At 36.9% G+C, this 21909-nt stretch overlaps 1 protein-coding gene across 1 annotated transcript in view; it reads left to right on the forward strand.

The window, feature by feature from the left end:
- The first annotated feature begins 517 nt into the window (after nucleotides 1-517).
- LOC145271135 (heme A synthase COX15-like) overlaps nucleotides 518-21909 on the forward strand; it is a 64024-nt gene continuing 42632 nt past the window's right edge. The window contains exons 1-2 of the mRNA XM_080126672.1: nucleotides 518-911; nucleotides 21088-21248. Of these exons, the coding sequence (XP_079982798.1) occupies nucleotides 741-911; nucleotides 21088-21248 (332 nt within the window). The 5' untranslated portion in view covers nucleotides 518-740. The remainder of the gene's footprint in view (nucleotides 912-21087; nucleotides 21249-21909) is intronic.

Raw genomic sequence — 21909 nt, forward strand, 5'->3', positions numbered from 1 at the left:
AGTTAAAATCTTTTAAAACACATCAATAAGAAATTCCTTATTGTTATATTACCCCCCCCCTCCCAAAAAAAGAGCGAGACCAAATAACCAAGTAGAGCCAAGGAGGAAGGAAAGACCGATGAACTGACCAGACCTCAGCCGAGAAGAGAACTGGGACCTTGGGGAAGCTTATTGCCACTCTAATCTCAGCAAAGACCAACAGCTGCTGCCAACGTGAAATCAATGGCAAGCAGCTGTTGCGATAATGCAAATTTATTTGCAAATGTTATCGAAAGAGGTGGAGAGTACTGGAAACCTGGGGAGACTTGTTGTCACTCTGCTTCCAGGGAACACCACAGGCTGTTTTCAGGGAAAGATCTCTGAAGACCTGTGTGAAAGCTCCTTGTGAGGCAATAATAATAATAATTCGTCCAAGAATATGATAACTTTATTCAGATAAAATGTTTCGTCAGGAACGCCAAATCAGCTATCACCGTCTAGAAAACAAGGGGAAGTAACGCAAGAATGAAATTTCACTAGAAATAAAGCGGGGGGGGGACGCCATATGTTTAAACAAGCAGGTTTCATTGTTTTTTTTTTTATATATATATACTGAAAAATAAATAGCTCGCCAAACCAATTTTAGGGTCTCAAAAGGTGAAGGACACTTTTTAAAAAATTTTATTTAAAAAAAAAAAAAAGGGGTCAAAGGTCAGAGGTTAAAAAAGTCAGCCTCGTTTTCGTATTTCGTAATATCCAAAATGGCGGCCGCCTTGCTTAGCCGTGCCGTTTGCCATTCTCCATGCTTTTCGACCGTTTTTCGGAGTTTCAGCGCCGCACCGAAATCTTTTCTCCGACCGCAGGGAAACTCGTGGACCAACAGAATACTCACAAGTCAAACATGGACCGCAAAATTTCCAACAAAACAAATGGTAAGTTAAATAAAAACACAAAAAAACGACATTGTTATGTAAAACCCGAAATTCGCCCAAGGTGAAAACATTTCTAATTTCCTGGTTAATTTATTAGTGTTCCTATTTACCTGGCTCCCCACGAGGGCAGAATTGGACACAAGGTGGGTTTTTAATGTGGGGGGGGGGATCCAGCCCCTCCCCCCCCCTAAAAAAAAAAGGAGGCACTCTCTCTGGATAGGAACAAAAATAAAAATTGTCTCAGTCATGAAGGATTTCTCCTGCCCGAGGACAGACAAATTGAAGTGTAGCAGTGAAGATAAAAGGCCAAAACTTCAAATACATAATGGATATTTAAAAAAAAAAAAGATAATTTTTTACGTATTATAAATACACCCAACCTCCCCATGTTAAGAACGGCTTTCGGAATAAACACCTCCAACCTCTCCATGTTTATAACGGTTTTCGGAATAACCCCCCCCCCCCAAGAAAAGTCTCATGTTAAGAACAGCTTTCGAGTTTATGCACGCACACACAAAAAAAAATAATTGTTTTAAAAGTTACGTAACACTTTTTCTTATGTAATCGGGCAAGATACTTAAAACGTTTTCATATAAAATTTGGGGTTTGTATTACTGTACACATAGATTCGAAAAAGTTGTCAAAAAACAAATATATAACAAATAAATGTTATCAAAGGCAAGATAAGTTACTTTTTCTGCCTAACTGGATATATTTTTTGTGTTTTTATTCAATTTAACATGTTTATTCAGCTCGAAAAACATGCAGTGTTTACCGATGTATTGGAAAATTCAAAATGGCACCCGACTCTCTCTTTAACACAGTAAGTTTGGGAAAAGGTATTATAAATAAACTAGACAAAATACTGTTAGAAATTCGCTCAATATATGTTACCGTGACATAGGTTGACATATATTCGTTTTTTTAATAGTATTTTGTCTAGTTTATTATTTAAACAACTTTTCCCAAACTTACCGTGTTAAAGAGAGAGTCGGGCGCCATTTTGAATTTTCCAATATATCGGTAAACACTGAATGTTTTTCGAGCTGAATAAACATGTTACATTGAATAAAAACACAAAAATTATATCCAGTTAGGTAGAAAAGTAACTTATCTTGCCTTTGATAACATTTATTTGATATACATTTGTTTTTTGACGTCTTTTTCGAATCTATGTGTACAGTAATACAAACCCAATGTGACATGTTTATTCAGCTCGAAAAACATACAGTGTTTATCGAGGTATTGGAAAATTAAAAATGGCGCCGGACTCTTTGTTGAATACGGTAAGTTTGGGGAAAGGAGTTAAAAATAAAATAACTATACAAAATACTGTTAGAAACCCACTAAATATATGTCAGCCTATGTCACGGTAACATATTGAGCGAGTTTTTAACCGTATTTTGTCTAGGTTTTTTATTTTTAACTCCTTTTCCCAAACTTACTGTGTCAAAAAGAGATTCGGGCGCCATTTAAAATTTTCCAATACATCGGTAAACACTGCATGTTTTTCGAGTTAAATAGACATGTTACATTGAATAAAAACACAAAAAATATATTCAGTTTGGATACAAGTGCTTGCAGTTTGTCAGAACATTCACGTTAAAGTACTTGTAGAGCAGGCAGAGGGATATATATATATATTATTCCTTAATTGGAATTCATTTTTGAGATGAGCATTATATATATTAATTTATTTTTATTTCGGACTATTATTCTCATCTTTATTAGTTGTTGTTTTTCATCTTTTTTTATTGGATTGTTTATTCACAACGTTTCGGCCAACTAATTCCTCTGGCCTTCGTCAGGTGGTAACCGCGACGGATAGGAACTTTGAATCTCCTAACTGCATTCTCAGCCATCACTGCCATCCGTAGTTGTTGTCGTCTCACCACATACAGTTCCAGATGAACATTGTCTGAAGATAGCGGTTTCAATTCTACCCAAAGCGTGCCAGAGGTTAATTGGCCAAAATAAAAATAAAGTAATAGGCAGAGGGATGCTACATTTCGTCAATGGGACAGAGGCTGAAGCTTGGATGGCAGTTCAGGATCAGGTTGGCGACTCTCTTTTGAACCTTGTCCAGGAGCGAGAGACTAGTAGCAGGTGCACCAGCCCAAATATATATGCAAGATTTTAATATTTTCCTTGCTTGCATGAATGCGAAACTTTTGGTGTAACATAATTTTTATATAATCTTTAAAAATAAAAAATATTAAAAATTAATTTAAAAACAGAAACAGAGAAAAATAGTTTGATTAAAAAATGATAATGATTATACAAATGTTTTTGATGCACATCTGAGGGGGGGGGTGAGGATATTAGCACTCTCTACCTCCCTTTAACTACCTGACATCATTTTCAGACAGCCTTTTGATTTTTGGACATTATGGGCTTCCACAGAATTCACATTTAGACGACTTCCATTTGCTTTTGCTTAAGCAAAGTTAGAATCTCTCGCTTTTGGGGGCTAATTAAGTTATTTTTTTGTACCAATAAGGTGTTTTTTGGGTACTCTTGCATAATTTGACTCCAATTCTCGTAAATTCCCGTCAAGCATGTGTTGGATTGTGTAGTAGACTTTCGGTCAGCGTTCAAGTTGTGGATAACTTGACCAAGACTAAAGTTAATATTTATTTTATTTGATAAAATAAAATTACACAAATAAAAATGTGGCACAAGGCCGAAAAAGGGGGGTGGGGGTTAATGTTGACCTAACTAACATAACGTTAACTTAACTAGATTCTTTCACCAAAATACCAGAATCACTCTGTGGACATCCTACTTAAAACCCGAAAGTTACAAATATATATACATGATGTGATGTGGGGGGGTTGGGGATAAAAATCTTATTTACAAAATTGGATGAAAAATATACAATGCTAAAAGGTGGTTAGTAAAAAGAACCCCCTCACTACTAATTGTGGCGGATAAAAAGTTTTGCCAGTCGAAAAGATGTAGGTCCCATGAAAACTGACTTTATACAAACACAACAAAAATAGCCCACATCTCTGGCAAAACAGTTTATCCGTCACCTAAGGGGCCGGGATTGGGGTTTATCGAACCAAAAGTGGGAGGAAGAAAAAAAAAAAAAAAAAAAAAAAAAAAAAAAAGGGGGACGCTGGGACAGGGAAAACCAAAAAAAGGGGGTTGGGGCGATGATAGCATGCATACTCTAGCTAAGTTAAAAGTCGAACAAAAATGCCTAACTAGCCTACTCTAGGAGGTCCGATGCATGTCTATGTTTGATCAAGTTACCCAAAATCCTTAAAAAACCTAAGCCACTCAAAAAAGAAATTCAAGATTAGCTCCATTCACTTTACACAATCGCGAAACTTTCACCCACCTGTCGTTGAAATTCACAATTGCCGGTGTCAGCCGAGCGTCGTAACAGACGCAGACTAATGAAAAAAAAAACGAATGCAGATAGTCAAAAATAACAAAAAAAACTACCTTGAAAAATGAAAATATATTTATTTCATTTTAGTATTTAATTTTTTTTTTTTTTTTTTTTTTTTTTTTTTTAAATATTTATCAACAAAGTTTTTTTGGGTTTTTTTTTTCTCCAAGAAAAGATTTTTTGGGGTTTGTATTACTGTACACATAGATTCGAAAAAGTTGTCAAAAAACGAATATATAACAAATAAATGTTATCAAAGGCAAGATAAGTTACTTTTCTACCTAACTGGATATATTTTTTGTGTTTTTATTCAATGTAACATGTTTATTCAGCTCGAAAAGCATACAGTGTTTACCGATGTATTGGAAAATTCAAAATGGCGGCCGATTATCTCTTTAACACGGTAAGTTTGGGAAAAGGTGTTATAAATAATAAACTAGACAAAATACTATTAAAAACCACCGAATATATGTCAAGTTATGTCACGGTAACATATATTGAGCGAATTTCTAACAGTATTTTGTCTAGTTTATTATTTATTACACCTTTTTCCAAACTTACCGTGTTAAAGAGAGAATCGGCCGCCATCTTGAATTTTCCAATACATCGGTAAACACTGTATGGTTTTCGAGCTGAATAAACATGTTAAATTGAATAAAAACACGAAAATTATATCCAGTTTGGTAGAAAAGTAATTTATCTTGCCTTTGATAACATTTATTTATATATTTGTTTTTTGACAACTTTTTCGAATCTATGTGTACAGTAATACAAACCCGTTTTTTTTAACTGTATAATTGTTAGGTGTAAGTACAAGTTTTTTTTTGTTTTCTCTTTTTTTCTTTTTTTGTAACTATTTTTTTTTGTTTTTTTTGTTTTTTGTTCTTTTTTTCTTTTTTTGTAACTGTATATTTTTTTGTTGTTTTTTTCTTTTTTTTTGTAACTGTATTTTTTGTTCTTTTTTTTCTGTTTTTTCTTTTTTGTAACTGTATTTTTTTTGTTGTTTTTTTTTGTTTTCAAGACTTGTTGTTCAGTCAAGTCCTTTTGATGGCACTCCCCATTTGTACATCTCCAGGAGAAACCATCCTTTACACACAATCTTTTTTTAAGTAAACATTTGTGTTTACAATTGTTGCTCCTCATTTTTGGGGACAGCAATTTCTTCTCCTGACAATCTGAGATTGTCTGCATCTATGTTTTCATTTCTTTTTCTAACATGTATAGATTTATTTTCTTGTCTGTCATTTATCTGTTTGGCGAGTTTGAAAATATATTTGCTTGTCAGCTTTTCTTTTTTTTTTTTTTTGGTTTAGTCGCTTTCTTCCAATTCGAATGTCTTCTGCTTCCATTTAGATAGCGCTTTTTCATTGGCTAATCAAACTCCCAAAAATTCAATTTAAAAAAAATAAGAAACTAATCAGAAAATAAAAAGTCACCCCCCGCCTTCTTAATATCACCTTAAAAATTACTAAAAACATAAAAGAAAAAAAAAATTAAATAAATAAAATACAAAGTCGATTTAGCGTTTCAACATTTGAACGATGCTCGGCTGACACCGATGATTGCCGGTCTCGCCCGATCCATGCTTGACAGGAATTCACGAGAATTCGGGTCAAATTATGCAAGCGTACCCAAAATTTTAAAAACAAGTTTTTATTTGATCGAACTATTGTTCTCATCTTGAATGTTATTTGTGCAACGTTTGTCGAATTGTCCTTCGACCGTCTTCAGGCATGTTGGTTGTTGATTTTAAAAGAAAAGAGAAAAGTTACTGGCTTTGTAGATATTTTCATATTCTGTGAGTTAATCTATTTTATATTTTTTTTACATAGGAGTCACCATATAAGCGTGAAAGAATGTACAGTAGTTAAGAATTTGTTACCATTGGACTTGAAGATGACTATATTGTAGTCAGCTGGAAAGCAGAAAAATGGACGAGAATTCCACAGGCGTGCACTTCTAAGAGAGAAGCTTTGTTCATGGAATCGACGTTTAGCTTTAGGCACAGATAAAGAGTGGGGGGAATTATTGATAGTGTTTTCAGCTAGACGAGGGTTTCTTGTGAAAGTTCGGTGAGAGGGGACCATAGATTGAAGCTCACTCGAGCACTTGCCATGAAAATAACGATAAAGCAGAGACAAACTCGCAACATCTCTTCTGTGAGATAAAGGTTGCAGAGAAGAGAAAAGGACATCTCCTACGAGGCTACGAAGTCTATTTTAAATTCTATCGGGGCAGAAGAAGTCCTTTCTAGCAGCTCCCGCCTAATGGTGACAACAGTACTCCATCCTTGGATGTATCTGGCTCTTATATAGGTAACATATAGATTTTACACAGCCATCACCACTTATCAGGGCCCAGAGACCACTCGAGGATAAGGGTTAAGAGTGTACAGTAGTCAATTGAACAATATAGTAGTTGTTAGTAATGGAAATTTGGTAAATTTGTAAACTTAAGCATCACCACATTATCAAGGCCAAGAGGCTACTCGAGGATAAGGGTATAAAGAGTGTACAGTAGAAATTGGACAATATAGTAATCATTAGTAATGAAAATTCGGTAAATTTGATAACTTATATGGAACGGCTCATCAAGAACTTATTTACGTTAGACTTGAACACAACCATATTGTAGTCAGCCGGAAAGCAGGAAAACGGAAGACAATTCCACAGGCGTGCAGTTCTAAGAAAGAAGCTTTGTTCATGGAATCTACGTTTAGGTTTAGGCATGTGAGCTGTTTCTTTAAGTTTTCTCACTTTCCAGTGGGTCTCTCTGTTTATTATTTTTACTTCATCCCATGACATGGTTGGCTATACCCGATTTCTCTGTCTCCCCTTTAGTTACTGTTTTTCTGTGTTCTTCCACCCTTACTTTGAGGGGGCGGCGTGTTTCACCCTTGTAAACCTTTCTGCAACTGCATGGGATGGAGTATATGCAGTTCTTGGTCATGTTCTCCTTGATGCGGGGCTTCACTCGTACCAGGTGTTGTCTGAGTGTTGACAGCTCACATGCTCGGACATAACAACCCAGATCACTGCATAAGGTCTTATGGTGTGGCTGCCAGACAGAGTGGCCATACTACTTAAGATAGGACGCACAAGGCTCTTGTAGGGTGGCACAAGGACTGTATTCGAGAGGAAGTCAAAAGTGCGGCGAATGATTTACGACAACTTTATTTGCTTTTGCGATGGATTTAGCTACATTTTCCTTGGAACTCGGTTTGTTGTCAATGTAGACGCCTAGATCCTCCTTTTTAATAAATAGGATTTCCCAATCGAATGGTTCATAACCTGGAAACCGTGACACATGTACATACGTTAATGGTGGTTTCAGCTGGACAAGTGTTTTTCGTGAAAGTTTGGCAAGGCTACCCGGCGTTGCTCGGGACCGTATAAACAATGAAAAAACGAAAGCAGATATTGAACATATGTTTTATTCTTAGGGGAGAGGAATCTTTCATCTCTATGTATTATTTGTTTTATCTACCCTAGGACTGGTATTGTTCATGTTTTATCCCTAGCATAGGTAATTTACAGCATGTATATGAAATTGTTTTACCTTAGGGAGAAGAGAACAGGTAATATACAACATAATGTGTCTATATTACATCCCTGGTTTTAGTTTCAAATTTGTGATGCCAGGTTGAAGGTCAGGTAACTCATATGCTAAAAAAAAAAAAATTACTAAGCAGACCAAGCCTAGATTTTAATAGCGTTTGGGAGCCTCTAATTGTAGGAAGAAAAAAAAAAAGCAAACGTTGGACACCCTTAAAAATCTGGCGATGAAAGGGAGATAACCCACTATCGATTTTTATTAGAGTTGCCTCCCTTTGTCCAGCAAACATATTTCACAAATTCGGAACTAAAACCATAAAAAAATAGATTAACTCACAGAAAATTTGGTAACTTAGATTCCTTAAGGGCAAAGGCTCATTAAGAATTTGTTTACATTGGACTTGAAGACGACCAAATTGTAGTCAGCTGGAAAGCAGGCAAATGGAAGAGAATTCTACAGACGTGCAGTTCTAAGAAAGAAGCTTTGTTCATGGAATCGACGTTTTGGTTTGGGCACAGATACGGAGTTGAGGAAATTATTGATAGTGTTTTCAGCTAGACGGGTGTTTCTTGTGAAAGTTTGGCGAGGGGGGGGGCATAGATTGAAGCTCAGTCGAGCACTTGCCATGAAAATAAATAAAGGCAGAGACAAACTCGCTACTTCTCTTCTGTGAGAAAGAGGTTGCAGGGAAGAGAAAAGGACACCTCCTACGAGGCTACGAAGTCTATTTTGAACTGTATCAAGGCAGGATAAGTCCTTTCTAGCAACTCCTGCCCAAATGTGATAACAGTATAGATTGGAGCTCAGTCGAGCACTTGCCATGAAAATAAATAAAGGCAGAGACAAACTCGCTACATCTCTTCTGTGAGAAAGAGGTTGCAGGGAAGAGAAAAGGACACCTCCTACGAGGCTACGAAGTCTATTTTTAACTCTATCAAGGCAGGATAAGTCCTTTCTAGCAACTCCTGCCCAAATGTGGCAACAGTATAGATTGAGGCTCAGTCGAGCACTTGCCATGAAAATAATGACAAAGCAGAGACAAACTCGCTACATCTCTTCTGTGAGAAAGAGGTTGCAGAGAAGAGAAAAGGACACCTCCTACGAGGCTACGAAGTCTATTTTGAACTGTATCAAGGCAGGATAAGTCCTTTCTAGCAACTCCTGCCCAAATGTGGCAACAGTATAGATTGAGGCTCAGTCGAGCACTTGCCATGAAAATAATGACAAAGCAGAGACAAACTCGCTACATCTCTTCTGTGAGAAAGAGGTTGCAGGGAAGAGAAAAGGACACCTCCTACGAGGCTACGAAGTCTATTTTGAACTGTATCAAGGCAGGATAAGTCCTTTCTAGCAACTCCTGCCCAAATGTGATAACAGTATAGATTGGAGCTCAGTCGAGCACTTGCCATGAAAATAAAGGCAGAGACAAACTCGCTACATCTCTTCTGTGAGAAAGAGGTTGCAGGGAAGAGAAAAGGACACCTCCTACGAGGCTACGAAGTCTATTTTGAACTGTATCAAGGCAGGAAAAGTCCTTTCTAGCAACTCCTGCCCAAATGTGGCAACAGTATAGATTGGAGCTCAGTCGAGCACTTGCCATGAAAATAAAGGCAGAGACAAACTCGCTACATCTCTTCTGTGAGAAAGAGGTTGCAGGGAAGAGAAAAGGACACCTCCTACGAGGCTACAAAGTCTATTTTGAACTGTATCAAGGCAGGATAAGTCCTTTCTAGCAACTCCTGCCCAAATGTGATAACAGTATAGATTGGAGCTCAGTCGAGCACTTGCCATGAAAATAAATAAAGGCAGAGACAAACTCGCTACATCTCTTCTGTGAGATAGAGGTTGCAGGGAAGAGTAAAGGACACCTCCTACGAGGCTACGAAGTCTATTTTGAACTGTATCAAGGCAGGATAAGTCCTCTCTAGCAACTCCTGCCCAAATGTGGCAACAGTATAGATTGGAGCTCAGTCGAGCACTTGCCATGAAAATAAATAAAGGCAGAGACAAACTCGCTACATCTCTTCTGTGAGAGTGATATTGGTTTCAGTTCGACGAGTGTTTCTTGTGAAAGTTTGGCAAGGGGGAGGGGCATAGATTGGAGCAATTTGTGTTGCAAGGTACTCGTATGCTAAAAAAAAAAAGGAAATATTACTAAGCTGACCAGGCCTAGATTTTAATAGCATTTGGTAGAAATCTGATCTTAAATGGAACACATACATTAAATCCGTTGCCAAGGCCGCTGGAAAAATGGTGGGATCTTTCTATCGATCCAGTAGACATCTCATTGCTGATGCAATTCTCTATCTATATAAGAGCCAGGTACATCCAAGGATGGAGTACTGTTGCCACATCTGGGCAGGAGCTGCTAGAAAGGACTTGTCCTGCCTTGATAGAGTTCAAAATAGACTTTGTAGCCTCGTAGAAGGTGTCCTTTTCTCTTCCCTGCAACCTCTATCTCACAGAAGAGATGTTGCGAGTTTGTCTCTGCTGTATCGGTATTTTCATGGAAAGTGTCCGACTGAGCTTCAGTCTATGGTCCCCCCTCGCCAAACTTTCACAAGAAACACTCGTCTAGCTGAAAACACTATCAATAATTCCTTCCCCCCCCCACTCTTTATCGGTGCCTAAACCTAAACATAGATTCCATGAACAAAGCTTTTTTCTTAGAACTGCACGCCTGTGGAATTGTCTTCTGTTCTCCTGCTTTCCAGCTGACTACAATATGGTTGTGTTCAAGTCCAACGTAAACAAGTTCCTGATGAGCCGTTCCACTTAAGTTAACAAATTTACCGAATTTCCATTACTAACGATTATTGTCCAATTTCTACTGTACACTCTTATCCTCAAGTGGCCGCTTGGCCTTGATAAGTGGTGATGCAATTCTCTACCTTTATATTTCTGTCATTAAACCTAAATGGCAAAACCATAAAGTAATCATTTCAAACTACTCAGGAATGTACATTTATTTTTATTTGACCGATCGTGGTTCTGCTTTTTTGTTTATTCATTTTAACATATAACGTACATCATTTCTCTCCGATAGGCTCATAAGAGTAGTGGTCGATTGACAAAAATCAGAGGCCTGCAGTATTAATGCTGGAGTCCCTCAGGGGTCCATCCTGGACCCAACGCTTTTCCTGATCTACATCAATGATCTCCCTAAACACATACTTAAATCATTCGTTGACATCTATGCTGATGACACGATCATCTACGGCAAACACATCAAAGGCTGTAAATGACAAGTTCTCTCTGATTCTCTCTCCTCTGATCTCGAGCGCGTGGTTCAGTGGGGGAAGTCGTGGCTGGTTACCTTTTAATGCATCTAAAACCAAGCTCCTATTTTTACATCATCAATGCTCTGATCCCCATCTGGCATCAATTGAAATGGATGGCTCTCGTCTAGGAGAAGCCCCATGTTTTGACAAGCTTCTGGGCCTGACCTTTACTCCTGAACTGAAATGGAACACATACATCAAGGCTGTTGCCAAGGTCGCTAGAAAGATGGTTGGATCCTTCTACCGCTCCAGAAGATATCTCATTACTGATGCAATTCTCTATCTATATAAAAGCCAAGTACGGAATACTGCTGCCATATCTGGGCAGGAGCTGCTAAAAACAGCCTATCCTGCCTTGACAGACTACAAAATAGACTTTGTGGCTTAGTGTGGGATGCTCTTTTCTTTTCCCTGCAACCTCTCTCCCACAGAAGAGACGTTGTGAGCCTATCTTTGTTTTATCGTTATTTCCATGGCAGGTGCTTGTCTGAGCTCCAGTCTCTAGCTAGTCCCCCCTCGCCAATCTTTTACGAAAAACACCCGTCTAGCTGAAAACACTGTCAAAAATTTCCCCCACTCTTTATCTGTGCCTAAATCCAAATGTAGATTCCATGAACAAAGCTTCTTTCTTAGAAGTGCACGCCTGTGGAACTCTGTTCTGTCTGCCCGCTTCCCACCTGACTACAACCTGGATATCTTCAAGTCCAACGTAAACAAATTCCTGTGGAACCGCCCCCCTTAAGTAGACACTTTTATTAAATCTCCACACTAACGTACTGTACATGCAATAACCTTTATCCCTGAGTGGCTTCCGGACCTTGATAAGTAGTGACCACCTTGTAAAAAACAAAAAAAAAGGCCTCTAATTGTAGGAAAAAAAAAAATGAAGTGTGCAGTAAATGAGGCATAAAACAATGACTGAGTTCAGCATTTACCTACCCCCCCTCCCTCCTCCTCATTCAAAAGTTCCCAAGGGACGTCATTTGAGTTCTGCAGACGTAGTGAACAGGAAATGACGTAAAAAAGGAAATATATGACATAAGGACAGGAGCAGATAACTCCCTCGGGGTTTTGTTTGCGGAGAAATCACGTATTTTGGAAACTTCCTCTCCCATTTAGCCCCCAAAGTCCCCAGGAGATGTCAAAAAAAAATAAATAAATAAAGAAATGACTAAGTTCAGCATTGCCCCCATTCAGCCCCTAAATTCCCCGAGGGCTTAACATATTTACCCCCCCCTCCCTCCTCCTCATTCAAAAGTTCCCAAGGGACGTCAAATCCTTGTGAAAATGAGCAAACAGTGTGGGTTTTAGGCCTTAGCATATGTAAATTTGAGTTCTGCACCATGCAAAAAAAAAAAAAATAAAAAAATAACCAAGCCCATCATTAACCCCCCCTCCCCATTTAGTCCCAAAAGTCCCCAAGGACTTAACATATTTAAATTTGAGTTTAGCACCATGCAAAACTACTAAATAGACATAGACAGAAAATTATGGACAAATATGGTAAACTAGTCACCAAAAATGGAGTGTTTTTATCATCCCTAAAAGAGCCCCTGGGGCACACCCAAGATTTAATAGAAATCAGTTAGTTACAACTTTTCAGAAAGTTTTATAAAAATCCAAAGGCTTCAACCCTGCTAAGGTTAATACCACCAGACTATGAAAAAAAAAAAAAAAAGCACCAAAACATTTTAACAAGGACAAATATGGTAAAATAGTCCCAAAAATGGAGTGTTTTTATTAGCCCTAAAAGAGCCCCTGGGGCACACCCAAGAGTTATCGCGAAGTATAGACAAACAAAATTATATAGAAATCAGTTAGTTACAAGTTTTCAGAAAATTTTATAAAAATCTAAGCAATTAATTTTTTTTTTAATAAGCACAAAAGTGTCAATTTTAGCCATTTTAACCCGAAAGGGGGGGGGGCAACCGTCGGTTTTTCCAGGAAAATCCGTTCTGTTACTTTTTTACTCATAGCATGTTTAATGTTTGTGCAAATTTTTTTTTGAATTCCAAGGCGTAGTTATTGAGAAAAGTGCGGACGGACAAGCTTAAATTTACAGGTCCCCCACCCTCCTTTGTTAGGTGAAAGTCCAAAATAGTTACAAAACACCATCCGCTCCCCATGTTAAGAATAGCTTTCTAAATGTTATTATTTCAGCATGGTAGCTTTCTCTGCATAAGTACCGCGTTTTGTTTATTAAATTGTTAGGTGAAAGTACAGAATAGTTACAAAACACCCTCCCCTCCCATGTTAAGAATAGCTTTCTCAATAATGTTATTTCAGCACAATACCTTCTCTGCATAAGTACCATCTTTAATTATATATATATATATATATATATATATATAAAAAATATCTTATTTTTCTTTTAATAATATTATTGGATATTTTCCCCCTATTCCATGGATTTCTGCCTTTGGATTATTTTGGACCATCTTCTTCCAATTACGTGATTTCTTTGGATTTTACTTGTGCAAATGGAAATTCAATTAATTTTCTTGAATTTATATTTTTGGATTTTACCGTCATTGGATTATTTATCTTCCACCAGACTATCCATTCACGTGAAATCACCTTTTTCTTCACCATATTCCCTCTGCTTCACTTTTTTGTTATCAAGTAAGATCTTTGACTTACTTGCAGTTTCATCAAATACTTTTGTATGCAAAATCCGATCCCGCATTTTGCTAATTCCTACCCTCTGATGAGAAGGAAAGTATTTCTTTGAAACTCGGTGGATTAAGGACTATCCACTTATCTAGTGTTTCCTTTTCAGATTAAATATGTTTTTAACTCATTTCAAAGTGTTTTTTAACATGTTTTATTAACTGTTTGCTCTTATATATATATAGTTTAATGTTATTATTTCAGCACAGTATCTTCTCTGCATAAGTACCATCTTTAATTATATATATATATACTAGACAAAAGTACCTGTCGTTGACTGGGTTCAAAAACAGCTTACAGAAAATGGACTCTAATTTATGAAAGTATGATAGGTTATGAAAAGGGAGGGTTGTAAATTTGGGTTGAATTTGGGGGTATCAAAACCAAAGCAAAATATGATGAAAGTAAAAATAAAATACATAAACCCCATAACTTATTATACCATACCTGTTCACATATATATATATATATATAATATATACAATATATATATAATATATATATATATATATATAATATATATAAAAGCGAAAATGTATGTATGTGTGTTCGCTTTTTCTGTATGTCTGTCGAAAGTTTTAGGCAAACATGCAAGTATACATACATACATGTATATATTTGTAGCTCAAATTTTCGACCCAAACTGATTAAAAAGCTTGCCTTATCTCTGAATACCCTTTATGTAAAATTTCAAATGTTTAGACCAGAAATTGTCTGAGTAATTTCGTAGAGACCGAAGCGGTCAAATTTTTTTAACTTTGACCCCTTTTATGACTCCCTTAACATTTATTGTTTTGGGCTCAAATCAAGTTATTATGTTAGATCCATGTCCAAGGAACCTATATCTAAAATTTCAAGTGTTTAGACCCAAAATTGTCGGAGGAGTTTGGTAGAGTTCTCAAAGGTCAAATTGTTGAACTTTGACCCCTTTACAGCCAAATTTTTATGGCCGAAAATGTATTACAAAGATTTTGCCAAATCTCAGAACCCTGTATATCAAATTTCGAGTCTGTAGGCTTTAAATTGACAGAGTTACTGCGTAGGGAAATGTACACAGACACACACACACATACACACTTTCACTTTTATATATATATATACTAGTGAGGGGTACCCGGCGTTGCCCGGGTGTTTTTCGGGTATGTGAAAAAAACCCGAAAATGTGAAAAAAAAAACAGGTGCCCATGAAAAAAAAAACGAAGCCTTCACGATGCGCAGTTGGAAAATAGTAAAGTGTTAAAAAACAGGTGCGCATTTTCGATTGACGTGACGGCGATAGCTATTCAGCAGTAAGCATTTTGTGCGGGACAGTTTTGAATGAGGTGAATAAATCGGTTTGTTTGTTTTTAAAAACCCGCTCCCTGTTTATTAGGAGGAGCGAAATGAAAGCTACAGTCTGATATGACAAAGTCGACATTGAACAAACGTTACTTAGCTCTCTTGAGACAACTGGCTTTCAGCTTGTGATTAGAGTCGAGTTTCGCTTTTTTTTTATACCGAAAACCGAATGTAACGCGTGCCGATGTGGGAAATGTGGAATAATTAACGTTTGAAAGTCAATAAAATTAAATAGACAGGCGAGCTCCGTGGGTAACTCTGAGATATTACAATTTATAGATTATATAAAAAGTTTTAAGAAGTTGTGAACCGAGCAAGCGCTTCTTTGAAAGAAGCCTTTCGTGGACATCAAGGAAAAGCGTACATATATACATACATTTTCGCTTTTATATATATATATATATAGAGAGAGAGATATATGTATACATATATATATACATACACTAGCAGGTCGGCCGGCCGGCCGGCCGGCATTGCCCAGTCATACAAAACGCTTAAATATAATATTTTAATTAATACAAATTTCGTATTATTATATTGAATCCAATATATAGTAATGATTTAAAAATTAAAGAAAAAAAATATGACTCGTGCGCCACCACCGAGAATCGAAACAAAAACGTTTAGTTTACAATTTACTTTTTTCTTTGACATTAATGCCTGAGCTATAGAGTCATGTTTGCTGCAAGGCTAAAAATTAAAACGTGAACCAATATTTATTACGTTACGCGTGCATATTCGTAATGCCATCGTTTGACCTTCACCTGGCAAATTCCATTCTTTTGTTTTTAATTTTCACCGATTTTCCTCAGCTAAAATTAAAATATAAAGTTTCGTATAGGTTCAAGTATCCTATATATTGAGTTTCATGTCTGTAGACCAAAGACTGATGGAGGTGTTTGATAGACAAAATTTTTTAAACAAAAATATATATATATATATTAAAGCTGAACGTCTGTGTGTATAGGCTCCTGTATGGTTGACTATTATAGGAAACTGATCACATATAATGATAGAAGATGTATCGAGACACAAGAATGGGTATGTTTGATCTGGCAGAACGGTGGTTCATTAAAATTGTGGAGGTCTGCATTCGCGCCTGGCCCCCAAAGTATGGAAATAAAAAATTTAAAATGAAAAAAAAAACGTTTACAAGTGTTTTTGATATAGATGTACATAATAATACTTTGATAAGTATGTTTTAACTTAAATAGAGATGGTATAATAAAATTGTGGGGTTTGCGTTCGCGCCTGGCCTCCATAGAATGGAAATAGGCACAAACTTTAATAAAGACTTTTCATATCTATCTGCGTAAATATACTTTGATAATTATGTTTCAGTTTGAAGAAATATGGTATAATAAAATTATGGGGTGTTCGTTCGCACCTGACCTCCATAGAATGGAAATATGTCACAAAGTTTAACAAGGTTTTTGAATATAGATCCACAGAATATTGTGATAAGTGTTTCAGTGTGAAGAGGTATGGTATAATAAATTATGGGGTTTATCTATTTTATTTTTACTTTCATCATAATTTTGCTTTGGTTTTGATACCCCCAAATTCGAAGCTATCTCTTTACAACTCTTCCTTTTCATAATCTAGCATACTTTCATAAATCGGAGTCCATTTTCTGTAGCTGTTTTTGAACCCAGTCAACGACGGGTACTTTTGCTAGTATGTATATACTCCGATAAATTTTTTTTGGTGTGTCTACACCTGGATGAATGAATATATATATATATATATATATATATATATATAATGTTAGTGTTTTCAACGTTTTTTTTTTTTTTTACTTTTTGGTAGGTGAAAGTACAAAATAACTACATTGCTTTGCCTTTTGGTCAAGATCAAAGTGTAGTATCTGTTCTTCAGATGCTGCACTTCCATTTCTTGTTCTCTTTCTGTGGAGGATCAGTCCTTCACGACTGAGACAATTTTTTATTTTTGTACCTTTTCTCCACGTTAAAAAACGACCCTGGTGTCTAACTCTGTCCCGTGGGGAGGCATAGTAAATAGGTACAAAATAACTACAAAACACCATCCGCTCCCCGTGCTAAGAATGGCTTTCTAAATGTTATTATTTCGGCACGGTAGGTTCCCTGCATAAGTACTATGTTTTGTTTATTAAATTGTTAGGTGAAAGTACAGAATAGTTACAAAACCCTCTCCTCTCTCTATGTTAAGAATGGCTTTCTAAGTAATAATGTTATCATTTCAGCATGCTGCCATCTCTGCATATGTATATTATTTTTTGTTTATTAGATTATTAGGTGAAAGTACAGAATAGTTACAAAACACCCTCCCCATGTTAAGAATGGCTTTCTAAGTGTTATTTTAGCACGGTAACATAGGTGCATAAGTACGTTTATCTCTACTTTCATGTAAAAGGAATCATTTACATAAATTGGGGTACACACATTCATAAACACACACACACGTGAACACACATGAACACAAACACATGCTCACACACATGCATTGGAATCTTGGGGATATCAATCATACCAGTTATCATATGTGCCACAGGGCTTATGAAGAAGAACCTGAAGTCCTACCTAATTAATATACCTGGTGAACCAAGTGCAAAAGAAATCCAGATAATTGCACTTTAGGGAACGACGAGGATACTAAAAAGAGCTCTCGGTTGGTTTCAATAAAATCCAGTATAGCAGCAAATCCTGGGAACATCAACCTGAAAGAACAGTTAGAAATGGCTTATATGCCATACATTACGACCATGTAATCCATACAGCCACCTACCTTGAAAATGCTGCTGTGAAACCTGACATAGTTATATGGAATAAGTCAGAGAGAGTAGCAACCCTGGTTGAAGTGAGTGTCCATAATGATGGAGGTCTTAACAGAGCTGAAAGGGAGAAACAGACCAAATACCAAGGTCTCATGTATGATATGAAGAGAAATTGGAATCTTAGGGAGATATCAATCATACCAGTTATTATAGGTGCCACAGGGCTTATGAAGAAGAACCTGAAGTCCTACCTAACTAATATTCCTGGTGAACCAAGTGCAAAAGAGATCCATACACTTGCACTTAAGGGAACAGCGAGGATATTAAAAAGAGCTCCCGGTTGGTTTCAATAAAAAGCCGGACAATGTTGGCAGATGGTTTAGCTGCCCCATACCCAGCATTACAATCTTTAAAGGAAGAAAAATGAAAAAAAAACAAAATAAATAAAATACACACACACATGCATTGGATTGGCCTAAAAAAAGGATCTCTCCAATATTTTTAGAAAGCCATTCTTAATATGATGAGAGGAGGGTGTTTTGTCACTATTCTATACTTTCATCTTATAATTTAATCTATATCTATAAAAGTGAAAATGTCTCTGTGTGTGTATACATATATTATCTATATAAAAACGAACGGGTCTGTATGTGTGTCTGTGTAGGTGTCTGTGTACATTTCCCTACGCATAACTCTGTCAATTTTCAGTCTACAGACTGGAAATTTGATATACAGAGTACTAAGATTTTGGAAAATCTTTTTAATCCGTTTTCGGCCGAAATTTGGCTGTTTAGGGGTCAAAGTTCAACGATTTGACCTTTGAGAACTCTACCGAACTCCTCCGACAATTTTGTGTATAAACACTTGAAATTTTAGATATAGGTTCCTTGGGCATGGATCTAACTTAATAACTTGATTTGAGCCCAAAGCAATAAATGTTAAGGGGTTATAATTGGGGGCAAAATTTAAAAAATTGACCTTTTTTTTTTTTTTTTTTTTTTTTGCTCAACATACAACTCCAAACACTCGGGCAACGCCTGGTTGAAATGCTAGTATATATATATATATATATATATATATATATATATATATATATATATATATATAAACACTTTAATATATATCTATAAAAGTGAAAATGTGTGTGTGTGTACATTTCCCTACCAAACTACTCTGTCAATTTTCGGTGTACAGACTCGAGATTTGACATGAGGTGTATTGAGATTTGGGAAAATCTTTTTTATCAGTTTTTGGCCAGATTTGACCTTTGAAAACTCTACCAAACTCCGCCTCCATCCCAAAACTTTAACACACACACACACAGAAATTACATAGTCACACACACAGACAATACAGACACATGCACACAGACACTTTGACACATAAATGAACACACACACAGACTTTTTGACACACACAAATTACATAGGCGCACACACACACACATTACATAGGCGCACACACACACACATTACATAGGCGCACACACACACACATTACATAGGCACACACACACACATTACATAGGCACACACACACACATTACATAGGCACACACACAGACACTTTGACACATAAATGAACACACACACAAACTTTTTGACACACACACACACACAGACCTCAAGAATTACTTAAAGAATATAAACCTGAAAATGATAAGAAAAGAAACTGGAATTTAAGGGAGATCTTAATCATACCAGTTATCAAGTAACTAATATTCCTGGTGAACCAAGTGCAAAAGAGATCCAGACAATTGCACTTAAGGGAACAGCGAGGATACTAAAAAGAGCTCTCGGTTGGTTTCAATAAAAAGCAGGGCAGTGTTGGCAGCTGGTTTGGCTGCCCCATACCCAACGTTACGATCTTAAAAGGAAGAAAATTTAAAAAAAAAAAAATAAGTGGGTTGTCTGTGCAGATGGCATGTCGAGGGATTTATGACCTCATCTGACTGATAAATAGAAAAAATGGTTTTCAATACAGACACACGGAATAAGTCAGAGTTGCAACCTTGGTTGAAGTCAGTGTTCCTAATGATGGAGGTCTGGACAGAGCTGAAAGGGAGAAAATAAAATAAAATACACACACACACACACATACATAAACACATATGCATGCACACAAACACACACACATGAACACATACATGCATACATGCACAAACACACACACACGTGCATACACACATAAACACACAAACACACACATGAATACAAACACACACATAAGCACATGCATATACAAACACACACACACACACACACACACACACACACATAAAGATCAACTAAAGTGTCTGCATCCGATGATGGAGTACTGTTGCCACATCTGGGCAGGAGCTGCTAGAAAGAACTTGGCCTGCCTTGATAGAGTTCAAAATAGACTTCATAGCATCGTAGGAGATGTCCTTTTCTCTTCCCTGCAACCTCTATCTCACAGAAGAGATGTTGCGAGTTTGTCTCTGATGTATCGTTATTTTCATGGAAAGTGTTTGACTGAGCTTCAGTCTATGGTCCCCCCCCCCTCGCCAAACTTTCACAAGAAACACTCGTCTAGCTGAAAACACTATCAATAATTCCCCCCACTCTTTATCTGTGCCTAAACCTAAACGTAGGTTCCATGAACAAAGCTTCTTTCTTAGAACTGCACGCCTGTGGAATTGTCTTCCGTTTTCCTGCTTTCCGGCTGAGTACAATATGATTGTGTCTAACGTAAATAAGTTCTTGATGAGCCGTTCCATATAAGTTTACCGAATTTTCATTACTAATGATTACTATATTGTCCAATTTCTACTGTACACTCTTTAACCCCTTATCCTTGAGTGCCTCTTGGCCTTGATAATGTGGTGATGCCTGTGTAAAAAAAAAAAATATTTATTTTTATAATATTTGTTTCATAATACCCATAACCTCTGTCTCATTATCAATTGAAAGTCAGTCTATAAATATTTCCCTATCCTAATATCCATAATCAAAACGGCACTCATCCTGTTATGATCACAGCGTAGTATCTGTGTTATGTTGTGACGGGCAATGCCAAAGGTCTGCACGATTATTATCATAGATTTCTTAACTGTTATGTAGAAAAGGTTATGCAGAGAGAATGTTTTGAAAGAAAGGAATGTTTGTGTTACAATCTAACGGGAGGAATTTTATCTATTTTTGTTTTTATTTTCAGTTTGTTGGCCGCTGTAAACCTGGCTTTCGACAGAAAAGCGCATTCGCAGCTGAATCCGCTCGAGTATCCGTCTCAATAACGACCAAAAGAGTGGTTGGGAAATGGCTTTTTGGCTGTGCAGGAATGGTTTTTGGTGCTGTCGTTTTAGGAGGAGTTACAAGGTATGAACCCGAGCTGTTTTATGGACAATACCTATATTTGACACCCCTGTCACGTTGTATATGTATAGCAATAATTTACTCTTAATAACGAAGTACGTCTAAGGATGGAGTATTGTTGCCACATCTGGGCAGAAGCTGCTAGAAAGGACTTATCCTGCCTTGATAGAGTTCAAAATAGACTTTGTAGCCTCGTAGATGTCCTTTTCACTTCCCTGCAACCTCTTTCTCACAGAAGAGATTGTAGTGAGTTTGTCTTTGCTTTATCGTTATTTCCACAGCAAGTGCTCGACTGAGCTTCAATCTATGATCCCCCCTTACCAAACTTTCACAAGAAACACTCGTCTAGCTGAAAACACTATCAATAATTCCCCCCATTCTTTATCTGTGCCTAAACCTAAACATAGATTCCATGAACAAAGCTTCTTTCTTAGAACTGCACGCCTGTGGAACTGTCTACTATTTTCCTGCTTTCCAGCTGTCTATAATATGGTTGTCTTCAAGTCCAACGTAAACAAGTTCTTGATGAGCCGTTCCATTTAAGCTAACAAATTTACCGGATTTCCATTACTAACGTTTACTATATTGTCCAATTTATTATTATACACTCTTTAACTCTTATCCTCGAGTGGCCTCTTAGCCTTGATAAGTGGTGATGCCTATG

This window comes from Euprymna scolopes, chromosome 46 (genome assembly GCF_053919585.1).
Source record: "Euprymna scolopes isolate OS-2025 chromosome 46, ASM5391958v1, whole genome shotgun sequence".
Lineage (NCBI taxonomy): Eukaryota > Metazoa > Mollusca > Cephalopoda > Sepiida > Sepiolidae > Euprymna > Euprymna scolopes.